The sequence below is a fragment of the Gobius niger genome (genome assembly GCF_951799975.1).
Source record: "Gobius niger genome assembly, chromosome: 23".
Lineage (NCBI taxonomy): Eukaryota > Metazoa > Chordata > Actinopteri > Gobiiformes > Gobiidae > Gobius > Gobius niger.
In genome coordinates, this window is record NC_136874.1 from 9175224 (window position 1) to 9189472 (window position 14249).

At 43.9% G+C, this 14249-nt stretch overlaps 1 protein-coding gene across 2 annotated transcripts in view; it reads right to left on the reverse strand.

The window, feature by feature from the left end:
* Positions 1 to 241: 241 nt before the first annotated feature.
* Positions 242 to 14249, reverse strand: part of LOC306982060 (E3 ubiquitin-protein ligase Midline-1-like) — a 55693-nt gene continuing 41685 nt past the window's right edge. For both annotated transcript variants that reach the window (XM_079581835.1, XM_079581834.1), the window contains exons 3-10: positions 12611 to 12706; positions 9487 to 9594; positions 7629 to 7777; positions 6634 to 6761; positions 5699 to 5842; positions 2197 to 2358; positions 697 to 904; positions 242 to 595 (exon numbers count right to left, since the gene is read on the reverse strand). In XM_079581835.1, coding sequence (XP_079437961.1) covers positions 247 to 595; positions 697 to 904; positions 2197 to 2358; positions 5699 to 5842; positions 6634 to 6761; positions 7629 to 7777; positions 9487 to 9594; positions 12611 to 12706 — 1344 coding nt within the window. In that variant the 3' untranslated portion in view covers positions 242 to 246. The remainder of the gene's footprint in view (positions 596 to 696; positions 905 to 2196; positions 2359 to 5698; positions 5843 to 6633; positions 6762 to 7628; positions 7778 to 9486; positions 9595 to 12610; positions 12707 to 14249) is intronic.

Below are 14249 nucleotides of genomic sequence, written 5' to 3' on the forward strand. Positions count from 1 at the left end.
AGTATATGAGCAAAGAATTTCATAGCAAAAAGAAGGATGTACTTTCAAGTGCAGTCGAAAGTACAGACATAGAAGTAAAGTAAAAGTACCTCTTTTTACCACCGCTGGGCTAGCTTTGTGAAATGAGCTATGTTTAATCAAATTTTCTCCCTCTCAAGCAGAACATGATGACCACTGACAGTGAACTGAGCAATTTCTGTAAACAATGAACAAATTCTGCGTTTTTTTTCTTCTTCTTCTCTTTCTTCAGTCGTGGGGCTCAATGATCTCGAGGTGGTCTGGGATGGGCAGGCCGGTGAGGATGGTCAGACACTTGTTCCACACGTTGAACACGGGGCACACGGGCTGGACGAAGGACACGTTGAAAGTGTGGAGGTGCTGCGAGCCCACCGCGTCGTAGAAGCTGACGTAGCCGGCGTCATAGTCCAGGAGAACCCCGACGCGGCGCAGGTGGGGCGAGGGCTCGATGGCCAGCTCTTTGCTGTTGTGCCGCACCACCCAGGCGTTGTTGCAGCGGCAGAGGACCCACGAGGCCGAGTTCTTCCCGATCCACTCGTGCTTGGGGGCGGACTTGTAGGCGATGCCCACAGCGTACCTAAAAAACGAACAGCGAAACATGTCATCTTGGGAAAGCCGCCTTCCTTTGCCAGCTTTAGCCACCCCTTCCCCCATTGCTCTTTTCCCGTGACATCTTACCATGTGCTCCCCCCGATCAGAGCCTCCCAGTAGTGGCGCCCGCTGTCGATGTAGACGTTGCCCACCACGCCGTAGCTGCTCTGGCTGGTGAAGCGGTCCTGACTGTGGCCCTTCTTGGAGGTGGTCTCGTCCCGCTCCACGGTCAGGTTGTCATGGGACACCTTCAGTTTCTTGTGGGCCGACTTGGGGTCCAACTTGAAAGGCTGACCTGAAGGGAAATATTATTTATGTAGAAATGTCATCTTCCCTTACTGACGAATGTTCAGACCCTTTTTTGTTCAACCCATTAAGCTGTGGGTTTATTATTTTCTGTCTCAGAGCTTAGATCTTGCCATTTGGTGACCATTTGAGCCCAACCTACTCTAAGTCACTGTCATTTGATTGGCTTCAGCATTACACTGTAGGTCAGACACCGTCAGTGACAGTAACATGACGCAACATAGTGACCCTTTCTTTCCTGTTAAAAGGCTGAGGCCTCATTCCTCTTCAGTCAGTCACCGACCGAGAAGTGAAGAAGGAAGTCATGGAGATTCTGCTTTAGAACATTACACTTCTGCTGGATGTAACAATAAAAGATTGAAATTCCAGTATTCCATAGTAATAGGTGAAATCTCTGTTAACCATTAATTGCTCTCATTCTACAATAACGAACCCATGTCATTCGTATCCGCTGGAGAGTCATGTTTGTCCCAGTTCCTCTGAGTCGTGGTGCAGCGGGACTGATGTGGACAGATGTTAAAGAAGAAGCTCATGAGGTTCTTTTCTTCAACAGTTACAATAGTAACTGTTTTCTCCAAAGTAAAAGTAGATCTACTACACTCCACATCGATCATGGTCCACATGACCCACCATGGCTCCGAGGAACTGGGACAAACATGACTCCTCAACAGATATTTTTCCAACCTTCATAAGCATCAATTGTGTGATTAAAAAAAAAAAGTTTAGTTTTACAATTCACATGTATAAAGTTCTATCTAAAGCAGACGCTCCATGACTTCCTTCCTCACCTGTTGCTCAGTGACTTAAGAGCAATGAGGCCTCAGCCTTTTTTACGAGAAACAAAGCCAAACTGTATTTAGTGTCATGTCACTGTCACTCATGTTGTCTGACCTAAAGTCTAACTATGGAGAAAGTATCATATTTACACTGAGAAGGTAGGAACGGCGCCCCCTTGTGTCACCTTGCATCCAAATGCCCAGACCATATCAGCAGGTCCTATAAGGGCTTATATAAGGGCTAAAGAGTTAACCTGTTCAAATTAGTAAGAGTAATAAGTAAAAAAAACAACAACATATGTACATTCCCTTACTCCATCAGCCTTAGAGAAGCATTCACACAAGTCTAGGATTTCCAAAGGGCAATGCTATTTACACAAACCACTAACTCCCTTCCACTCCATCTCCTTCCCGATAATAGGAAACCCGTGTATTCTACGTAAAGGTCGTTCCTATATTGAGCTGCTAATTCAGGCTTCTTTTTTCTTTTTCCTTTTGCACTTACTGTTGGTCTTGAGCGTCCCCGGCTCGCTGCTCCGGCTGCCTGCCTGGTTAATGGCCTTCACCACGAAGATGTACTTGGTGCCGCTCTGCAGGCCGTGGACAGTGTAGTGGTTCTGCTTGATGTTTGGAACGATCATCCAGCTTTCTAACGAGTTGCAAAGGCCTGCGAACGGCAATTAAAATTACAACTCTGCTTCTGAGGAGAGGGTTCAGGACATTCACAGGAGAAATTCCAAAGGGTTCACATACTTTTTCCTTCCACTGTACATGTTGTGTCTTTATGGTCAATGAAAGGAATTTACCACAGACTTAAACTAAAATATGAAGGTTTAAAGATAATGGCTGTGTCCGAATTTTCATCCCACTAGTTCCTATTGGATTTCTCATTACTCTGCAATTATCTATTTCAAGGTTAAAGCAGAACTAAGTAGAGGCCATAAGCACCACTGCAGGTGTCTAGCATGCTGCGTTTTTTTACTCATCAATTGTCCGTGAGAGTAAATACAACGCTGACAGAAAAAACAAAGGGGGAGAGGGATATTGTACATACAATTACACAATGGAGATTTTTTCACTCAAACTTGGCTGTAAATACTGTTTAAGTGGTGTTTGCCTATTGTTAGCTTTGCTCGTCAGCCTGTTAGCTTCTTCTTCATGGTTCCATTAGTGTGTATTGGTGACTCGGACCCGTAGGCAAGAAGTTGCAATTGTGGTTTTCTTGCCAGAGACACCAGAGGGAGATGAAAGACCCCCAGTCATCCCATCAACACTTGTATTACCCCCAGAGGGACAATGAAAAGGACTTATTAAGGTAAACAAGTTAGTTAGTTCTGCTTTAAAAAGCTATTTTGGACAGAGCTATATTATTTTGCTAGTATCCAGTGACAATTGGTTTTATCGAGTGTATGCTATGACATCATTTGCATACCCTCCATAGAATTTTGTAAACTCTCAATGCCTGTTCCAAGTCAGGGTGAATGAAAAGGGTTGCAGCAGGAGGGGCAACTGGCATCAAACAAAACAATATCGTCAATGGAATAGCGACTGCAACCGAGGATAGAGCACTATTTTCAATTAAAGGCATTTTCCAACACTTCCTGCGCTCAAGGGACTTTCCTTCTTTTTTCCAAACTGTGCAGAGACGTCAGAGTCTTTGCGGAGTGTATTAAATGTATTGGTTTTGTCGGAGCTGCCCGAGGCGGGAGAACCAGGTGAGGAGCTGCGAAATGACACCAGAGAAAATCCTTCACGCTTCATTTGGCTGCAAACCTGTATTATACACTCCTGTCCTCTGTGTATCACCGTCTTTTGTTTCTTGGCAACATTGCCCAAAGTCGAAAAAAAAATGGTCGACTGACTTCCCTCCTGGTGAGACCACCCTCGAATGCATATACAGCGTTTAACTGTCTTCCACAAATAGCCATCAGCTGTTGTCGATGAAATGATATGGTACCAAAGAGGGATAAGGGTGACGACTTAGTATTTACTGTATGTGACTATGGAAAGGCGAATGCTGCCCAGATACATGATCACAGTATAGTTTGAGTTCTTTCAGGCCTTGCTTTTCTGTGCAACGTTTCTTTTTAAATAAGCCACTCTGAGCGCTTACGTTAAAGCCAACAGCAAACACCCCTGACACCGGCAAAAGTGCTAAAAGGTCCAAGGATGAAGGCATTGTTAAAAATACAAGAACCCGGGGATGGTATAAATACGGGTTTGAAAAGAAAGGCGAATAAGACATCGCTCAGGCTACATGTTTAATGGCTTTGGTGCTAAAAAGTCAGAAAATAAACGCTCAAACGGCGCTCAAAGGTGCGGCCCGTGGAGGGAGAAGAGAGGAGCTAAAAGTGGATGTGTGCGCTACTGCTCCAGGATACAGCTATTTGAATGTGAGAGACTCGAGAAGCGACGGATGAAAGCCAGTGTGATTGAAAGGGCGCGGGGGAGATGTCCAAAAGCCCTGACCCCATTTTCCTCGGCGTTAGTTGTTGCTCACTCGACTGTGCTTGATGTCCCGGGCCCTTGTGTGCATGTAGCAAACAGACACTAACAAAACAACATGTCAGTGGATGTAAGTTAGCATGCCGGAGCGTTTGATCCCTGTTGAGAGCATGTCTGACTGGCAGCCGAGGACATTGCGTGTAAGATGTGAGATTTGCAGCCAGCCGTTTGCGATTACTTCAATATAAAGCACATCCACTCAACAAAATAACCTCCGATCCTGTACCAAAGGGGAGCCAAATGGTCATGTGCAGAAAACCAATATACAGAAAGATCTCATTACCCCTTTATAGGGCAAGTGACTATTTTGCTGCTTTATACATGGCCTCCCTGCTGCACATCACAAAAGGTAAAGAAGCATGAAGTCCTCAGAAGAGATCACCCTACATCACAGATCCCACTACTGAGGCATTTGACCAATCAGCAGAGACCAGTCGCTCAACTTCCTGTTTTCTGTTCCTGTTTTTTTGAAGTCTGAAAAAGAGTCTGGCTAAATTACATAACTTGAAAACTAGCCATGGTAAGTTGATGAAACTCACACATGTTATTGGTGAATAATTGTGCTAAGTGAGGATATATGTGTTGGTTTTGGAGGATGTAGTGAAATAAGTGAAAATACAGCATGATAAAGGCAGGTGCCATATTTGATCATACGCCCTGTTCACTTAAACCTAAATGTATTTAGTTTTGTTTGCACAATCACATAACAAAAACTCTTGCCTATGACATAGACAAGAGCCTCATTAAAACATCAATATCACAAAACACAACATCAGTATTGTTAAGCGATGAGGTCATCACTCTATTTCCGGGTCCAACAGAGCTTTAGTTGCATTCATTATAATGGGATTTTACCGATTAAACACGTAGTAGAGCCGACTACAAGGCTCTTTTTAAAGACCCGATCACACAGAAATAATACATTTACTCTGGATTTTCTTAAGTAATACTTTTCTGGCATTAATTATTAAATTATTTTCCCCATACACAATGAAGGCTTGTTTTGAATATAAAAATATCTCCATTTTGCCTTTTGACGAAGTGCTGACCTCTGATTCTAGTTAGGTGTAAAACAGTTTTTGGCCTTTTATTCAGATAAAGTTGCGTTTTTTGCAGTGTTTGTCAATCTCTCAACAGTTTAGACCCGGAAGTAGTTTATTATTGTGCGTGTGATGTCACATTTAACAAACGTGTTGTGCACAAACTGCTGCTCAATGTGTTTTAGGCCATAGTTTTTGTATTTGACCGACATAATAATTGAAATCTGACTAAAACTATTTCATTCTATTATCGGAGAAAATATCAGGTACAGGGATTTACGCTTAGGGCCCTAATCGTAGCAGAATTAATGTAATGGCTGTTAATGTTTAGTATACTGCCTAGAGGAAACTGAAATTAAAATATGTTGTTCTGCTCATTTCAGTATAAGCTAACAATGGACCAAATCCGAACACTGCTTAGCCTTCCAGTATAAATGTGTGCTTTCTGTAGCTGATACTTACTCGCTATGTTGGCCTGCCCCGTGAAGATGGCGTACTGCAGCTCGTAGGACACCACCGTGAACTCGTCGTCAGAGGTCCAGTGTACCGTGATGGTGTCGTAGGACGCTGTGCACAGCTCCTCCCGGATAGACGGGGCGGTGGGAGCTGCCATGACACAAACATGTGAATCAGCTTCAGGCAGCCACTTCATACAGGCGGCGGGGGGGAGAGTTGATGACTCTCCAGAGAAAACGCTAGCGCCAATTAACCTTGCAGATGGACATTTTTCAACTCAAAGCTTGATTAAACACAAAATGGAGGATGTTCTTTCCGGATGACTGGTAGGTTAGGCATTCGGGGCGCCAAAGCCAATGAGAAGTCAAATGATATCCGCAAAGAGGCACGCTTGTAAATATGCATCGCAAACTGTTTGTATTTCACAACTTGAGCTGCATTACCATACATTTGTGTTGGCTTTTCGAGCTGCATTACTGTCGAGTGCCTAACTAAATGCAAGGTGGCCTATAAAGCCACTTCCCATGATGCTCTCTGTGCCTTTGTGCCCTGCCTGCTGTCAGGATGAGTGCTTGAATACTGGAACAATTCAGGCTGATTCAGTTGGAGGAGAGGCCCTCCAGCGAAGCCCTTGTGCATTGAGCAGCATGAATACAAGCCAGCCATTTTCACAAGCTATCTACATCCACTACCCATAATGCCCTGTTTTGTTTTTGGTCTGGGAGCATGATTCATGGGGGGGACATTGGGATGGGATCTGGCAAACGAGGACATGGTAGAAACTCCATTCGGATCTGTCTTGCAAATGTACGGTCATTCTTCCCAAAACAGATAAACGAAATAAGGAAAGAAACATCGGCAGAGAGTTTGTTTTTCGACGGCCAAACCAAAGTAAATTGTTGATTGTGCTAATATGCAAAGTAAAAAGCATGTTCATGTACCCGTGAGGTAATCCAGACTCTCCAACAGCTTCTTCTCTCTGGTGAAGTCCAAGGCGAAGTTGTCGAAAGTGTCCGTGAGAGTTATCTCAGGAATCAGCACCTGGGTTGATGCAGTTGCCATGGAAACCCTGCCACAAGAGTCACAATTAAAATGGAATTCGTGCCATTTCTGACACAGTGCTCCTACAAAATGTGTGCATCTGTTCGCTAGCAACTTCCCGGACCTGTTTGAATTCAACCCCCATGTAAATCAATGGAGAAGCCAGGCCCTATGTTAAAGTATGGCGTGACATGATGCAGGTCTGTTTCGGGACATTTATATCATTACTGTGGTTTCTTTATCATTCTCTTATTATAAGATGATGTTTAGTGGCCATTGACTGAATATGATTTAGCATTCAGCTCGGAGGCCATGTTTATATGCTAATTTTAATTTAAAGTCAGATACATACATTGATTCATAATTTAATACTAGGCTTTGATATCACCTGTGGCCGATGTATTGTTAAGAAAAATCCATTAACGAAGTATTCCAGGCATCTAGTAACTGTGAAATTTCCGACCTCTGCTCAAAGTGGCAATTACTTAAACTCGGAGATGATCAGAGTGGTTCGAGTTCAGATACGAGATGAAGGCAGCAATGGCGGCCTCCAGTGGAGAAGTGTAGCTAATGATAAAATGTTAAAAAAAAACACTTCATCAGTGATTTGAACGTGGTTATTGGTCACAGCCCTCAGTGTTTTCTTTTTACCATGTTTTGAATGATATCTTTCAGTTTAGCATCTTGTTAGCCAACTGTTGTAGCGTTAGCCGTTTTGTTTGCAAGTCCATTAAACTGGATTGCTAGGAGGTCGCCAGTCGTAATTTTCAAGTGGGAAAAATCCCAGTTACCACTTGCTTGGAACAGCAATTATTTCTCTGTAGTAATAGATTTGGTGTTTAGACAGGAGTGTATCTTTGAGTCTAGCTTGGATTGCCCCGGTACGTCGCGCTACCTTTCGTTGATGCTCTTGGCCGTCTGCAGGAAGCGAGCGTGATCCGTCTCCTTCAGCGTCTGGTCGGCCTGGGTGATGAGCGCCGTGGACCTCTCGATGCACTGTTTACAGTTGGTGATCTGCTGGGCCAGCTTCCTCAGCCTTTGAGTCTGGGACAAGAGCACAGCACACCGATTAGCCTCAACATTACGACCACTGACAGACAGAGTGGCTAACAAGCATAAAAGACGGCAAACAACTTCGGAATCAATGTGTTGAAAATTGGTCTTGGCCATAAAGTTTTGATCGATCAGGCCATTTCTAGAATTGGTGCTTGTATATGGAGCAGCCAGGGCTAAAAATGAAGCCACATAATAAAGATCTTTTTATTGTGTAAGCTAGCAGCAGCTCTAAAGGTCAGGCAGTGGAGCTGACGGATTCATATAGTCATGTTTTTATTCCTGTTCTGTAATTATGATGAAGAGCAGAGGACGCTCCGTGCAGCAAATGCCAATGAGCACATCACACTTAAACAAACAGAATAGTTCATTATTCTGGCGCTACCGCTTTCAGAAAAACCTTTAAAAACTGGACATAGTGATTGTGAGAGGCGAAATAGACCATGGAAATACGGAACCGGTCGTAGAATGAGTCAGGCTGCGAGGATTTTTATGACATGACGAATAATATTTCATTCCATTTCTCGCGTGTAACCAGGATTTCGTGTCCCCACCCGTTTATTGGCGCGCCCCATGAGCCGAGATTTTAAGAGACAGATTGAGGTCAGCAGCTGGATTTGGGTCAAAGGACATTTTATCAACTGCATTTCTTGCCAAGAACCCAAAACGCGGTAATCTCGTGTCCGGCGGAACACGGAAAAGGTGAAAACGATGATGGACAGAAGGTGTGGGAGCTTTTGAGTTACTACAATCCAGTGAATTAAAAGAAAATAAAGAGTTCACAAGCTAACAGGCTCTATGGTGCGCTTTGAGGTCTTCTTTGAATGGGCAGACTGTGCTTTTCTCCTTTTTTAAAATATGGACAGTGGAAGTCGTTGCGCTTGTGGGAGTGGAACAACAGATGGGGTCAGGAATTGTACAAATTGAAACATTCTAAACGGCCACTTGGAGCTTGGCAGAGAAGAAAATTTGATTTGGTTCCTTCTTGTCCTGAAGCTGTAATTTTGAAGACAATTGGAAAATCTTTGAAGAGAAGCATTTTCAAATCTCCTCCATGGCATTTCCTTTAGTGGAAAAGTTGTCAATACATATTTGTTCTGAATCAGCTCCAAGTAAACATAATCTCGAGCTGAAAATTCCATTATTATGCTTAAAACATCTACACAACCAATGTAAGTAATGTAAGCTAACAAAGCTAATGAAGCTACAAAGCTAAATGAGCTAAATGCTAAAATTCCCCAAATGGCCACAAGAGCAGGGCCATGGGAACCTAGGGTGCTGAGGGTACTGCAGCTCCCCCTGGTGGATAGTTAATTACAATATTAATAAATAGGAAATGTTCACAGAAAAAGCGTTTTTGGGGGCAATCTTTTCTCTCAGCACCCCCAAACCAAAATATGTTCCCCCGACTTTCTCCAAAACCTGATTCAGCCTCCTTCCTCAACTCAATGACAAATTCAAGACAACAAGCTAATGACTTTAAAAGCAGGTCCAAGATGGCTGCCCAGTCCCTGATCTTTCCAAATAAACTCCCTGCCTTCGTAAAGAAAAAAAAAACAAATGTCCCACGGCTGCCCCGGTAATGCCTTTCGGAAAGTGGAGTTGCAGACAGCGCGATGTGCTCTGAACCGCCACTAGCGCCGGTGCCGCCGAAATAAATGGTTTCTCGTTTCGCTTTTGTCCATCACTGTCCGTCTTACCTTCCCTTCCTTGATCTTGCTGCCGATTATTTGCTTCCGCTGCTGAATGATGTCAATCAGCAGGTCGCACTCCTCCAAGAGCTTGCCCTCCTGGCGCGAAGCATTCACCTGGAGAAGAAGACATAAAGACTCAGGTATTAGGTAAACAAAGAGATGGATGGGCAGGCGAGACGGCCCTTAGAGGGGGGTATATGATCTCCACTCAGGGACAGGGAGGCTGTTCACATCCATCAGCCGGACTATTGTCTGCGGGCGAACACTTAAGGGAGAGAGGAAAGCATTTGGCTTCTTTTCTATCAGAGCTGCCTCAGTGCAGGTACAGGCAGAGTAGCTCAAATATTTAGGCAAGTAAGAGCAGCACTGCTTTAACCTCTCAACCCCTGACCTTAAAGGAACAGGCCACCGTTTTCCCATACTGAGATATGTTCTTACATGAGGTTAGACGAATTGATACGTACCTGCCCGTGGAAGAGCGTGGTCGCTTCCAACTTCACCCCCATTCGGAGCTATAGGAATACACTGGTAGAGGCCAAATGCTAACAACATCTTTCGTTGTTTTGCGTGACTGGGGGCACGCACAAAGACCAGACAGGTACACATCAACTTGTCTAAACTCAGGTAAGAACATATCTCAGTATGAAAAAACAATGGCCTGTACCTTTAAAGGGGCTCAGGTCATACGTGTAACTGCACCTTTTATATTAAGCTCGCGCATGACAGCACTTCAGACCCGAATTAACACCTTTTTGAGTGTTAGGGCATTGTTGAAACATGTAGAGGGAGGAAAATAGTTAATTTGAACATTTTTAAACTCTGTATAGTCCTTTTAACCAAGTGTATCTTCTCCAGTTCAGCTTTACCCAAATCTAAAAGTTCACAGCCTCTAGTAACGCCTCATCTGAAAGCAACGACCTACGAAATTGATCTTTTTGTTGCGTTTTTGTCGTCCTGTTTTTGTTGCTCTGTTGCTTCGTTTTCATCCCTTTTTCTCGGCTAATTGTCATGGCCATTTGACACTGTTTTTCCAAGAAGCTTTGAGATTCGGGTAAAGCCGAAACTGGAGAAAATATGCTCGGTTCAGGCGGGGGTTAAGAGGTTCAAAGAAATGAAACAGGTTCTTGCTGAAATTTGGAGAAATAAGATGCATAATGCAAGAAATGTGTTCATTTTCCTGCGTCGAAGCTCTTGTCTCTTACACATTTACTCCCTGTCCTCAAGCAAACAACTACTTCAAATACAGTATGACTCAAGTAAAAGTCAAAATAATAGTTAGTTATTCAAAAAAGCACTCCAATAAGTAGTTTGAACCACAACGATCAGACGTACAGTTATGAGATTGCGACTACCGTCCTCCAGTTTGTCGTAGCGGCATGAAGGTCCTTCCACAGAAAAACGGTCCCTTTACTTTCCTTTACTTATCTGTAATTAATTCACCGAGGCCTTTGCGGTGTGTGCCGGCTCCACACTCAGCCTCTTATGAGACCACCGCTTGGCTTACAATCCCAATCATTTCCCATTGCCTGATACACCTTGTTGCGAAGTGCTTGACTGTGCAACATTTTGGACAGGGAAGCAAAGACGCTTCACTGTGACAAGTGTCTTTTTTTTTTCTTCATGTCTTCAAACTGCCACGGTGCTAAGAATATGTTTTATATAATGTTTTACAAGCCGGAATGATGTGCCAACCTTGTGTCAACCTTAAACTATCTCCCAGACAGACTGAGCAGAATATCTCAAATCCGATGTGGTGTTTCTATAGCGATGTGTCTGCTGCTCAGTGCTGCTAATTAATTCACGCACATCATTTGGACAGCTGGCACACAAGCCTTTAGTTATAGCTGCAGCTCATCTGTATTTCGGAGAAGGCTCGACGACACCTGTAAAATGCTATGTTTGTTGAGGAAAGGGTCGTCTCTCCCACAGAATTCCATAAGCGAAGGCGACAGTTTTAGAAACCATGGGGTTTGATAGATCTGGGGTGTCTGAAGTCGTTCGTGGGCAGCCTCCACGTGATCACTGTGACAAAGTGGATCCTGGCAGCGACATTAACCAAATTAGACCATCACGAAAACACACAGAAGCCCGAAGGAAAACTCAGCTTTTAGTAAAAAGTTTGAGCCAAATGTACCCTGTCAACTTGCGTCACTATCTGGGTTAATAATTCAGGACGTAGATTTGCATGAAGAACAAACCTGCGGTGACCTCTTACCAATAGACAATAGATAGACGCTGACCGGGTGTTGTGACTGTCCTGGACATGGCATGACTGGGCAATTTTCAAGAGCTCCACTGCAGTCGGAGCCATGGAATTGGGTCACGTATGGGTAATGTTAACTTTCGTCTTGTCTCGAGAGTTATTCTGTCCCTGTCATGTACTGAAGAAACATATATGAAAGACCTGGACATGCTGTGCTTAAACAGAAGTCCCTTTAATCCATTCTGAAGGTGTCTCAGTACAGACATGGGACTTTAGTGTAATTTGTAATCTATAAGTTAACTATAAAATATCCTACGTAGATATGGTGGCACTACATATCTGACATGCTTCAAAAAGAAACCGCACTAATGTTAACCGGGTTTGTAAAGATGATTCTGCTTGAATGCCTTTTGACCCTCTGGCATTGTTTTATTTAAAGCTTCTTAGTGAACTGTGAGCCGCCGGCGGAAACATCTGGGTTGATGTTCAAGGCATGTACACGCGACTATATACAAAGTCAAAACTCCAATTTTCAAAAGACTCAATATGGTGGTTAGATTTTAAGACTCTGGACAAAATAATCAGAACAGAATGCGACCATATGTTTTGTTTGAATACTTATTTTCGATAATATTCAACCAGACATGTCCCACATCATAAGAAGATTAGAATATCATGCGTAATGCTTGTCGTAGAATCCAACATGGCGAGGATTACAACCAGTGACCATATTTATAAGAAGACATATTGCCTTGGTCCATGTGTGATGCATGTTTAGCGTAGCGTGAAGTGCTAACCAGAGCTACATGCTGAACACAAGTGTCAGCGAACGAGTCATGCCACTTAGCGCACGGGTCAGCGGTTTAGTGACCGATGCCAAATCAGCAGGGGGGTTTCAAAACAAGACGAGGAGGCGAAACAACTTACCTCGACGTGTTGGCAAGTTTGGATGAGTTTGCCCATGAGGTTCTCCAGCTCGTTGTTGCGTTTGATCAGATTGCTCAGATTGGAGTCCAGGGCTTGCTGTAGAGATAGAAAAAAAAAAAAAAAATTATGGTCACAATGTGAGTCTGTAAGTTAACGGACAAAAAAAAAACGTGTTCCCAAAAAAAAAGCCTCTCGATCCGGACCTACCTCTCGCGGGGGGTAGCCCTCTGTGCCCCTGTGCTGCCTCCTCATGCTGCCCCTATCCCGTTTCAGAATGCCACCGCAGGACCCTACTCTATCCGATTCTGGGACAGCCGCTGCACTGAGCGCCCAGCCATGCGCGAACCTACCCGAGCGGCAAATTAGGCTTCAGCAAAGCTCCGCGAGAGAGAGAGACCGCCGCGCTCCGAGCTAACGAACTGGCAAACAGGTGACAGTTGTGATGTCCCTCTGACTCCTCCTACCTACTTTTCCTTTTCCTCCTCCCTTTTCCTTACTCACTCGCAGCATCCCCCCACCCCCTTTGGCATTTCATCACAAGCTGTCTTCCTCAGTATTGCGGTCAAGCGAGGAATGCATCATAAGGCACGTTTAAAACCGGGACAGTCCGAGATGATCCCAATATCGAAATACCAGGGAATTCTCACTTCTATCACTTTTGCAAACTAAGCATACTAAAGAAAGGATGGTAGATTGTAGGACTGATGTTTACATTGTAGCGCTGGGGGCTTAATGTTTGGCCTTAATACGCAGATGACACACAAAAGCTGAAATGTCAACATGGAGGGGGGGGGCTAGAAACGTGACGCGGCCAATCGTATTATCATCATCATCAGCAGCAGCGGAGACAAAAATCGAGCTTAATGTCGGGCCGGTTGGAGCGTCACATGCATAAAGCAACATGAAATATTGATTAAAACACGAAAAACATATTTACAAATCGCCGGCAAGGGAATTCCCGCGGGAAAGCGAAATTAAAAGGTTTGAAATATCGCGTCGTCTCTTCAGGCTTGCAACTGTATATCAAACCGTTTCTTTAGAACTACATTTCAGAATAAATAAATAAAGGGATTCTCTGTGAAGTTAATCTCCGTCCCAAGAGCCCGCACGCTAAGCTGATTTGATGAGTTTTCAGATAGACGGTAAGCTCGATCGACTTGAGCAAATATTCACGTTATCAACCGCAATCCAAAATCAGCAGCAAAATACAATATGGCGGTAATGCTGATGCGCTACAGAGTGTTAGCATATTTTAGCTCTTATGATGAGGAGCCTCAGGCAGGATGGGATAATCAGTGTTGTTTTGTGTTATGCATGTGAGGGACTCTGCTGGAGCGGTTTAAAGCGGTGAAAACGAGCTTTCACTGTGATCTAACGGCATGCTAGCAAATCGTGATGAACCCACTTTTAGCGCAGAGCTGTACAGGACGGGTCCAGTGGTGGATTGTGCACTTAAACAGTAGAAAGGACAGTTTTGTGCTTCCTCTATGATGTAATAATATCTGGAAAATCAAGATTTCAGCAGTAGAAGAAGAAACAACCAAAGATGAAAGGATAACTCAGAACTCTGTATGAACTCCAGGTATGTATTTATGAGGGAACAACATTGTTACAAGGTTAAAGCTAAAAAAAAGTTGTA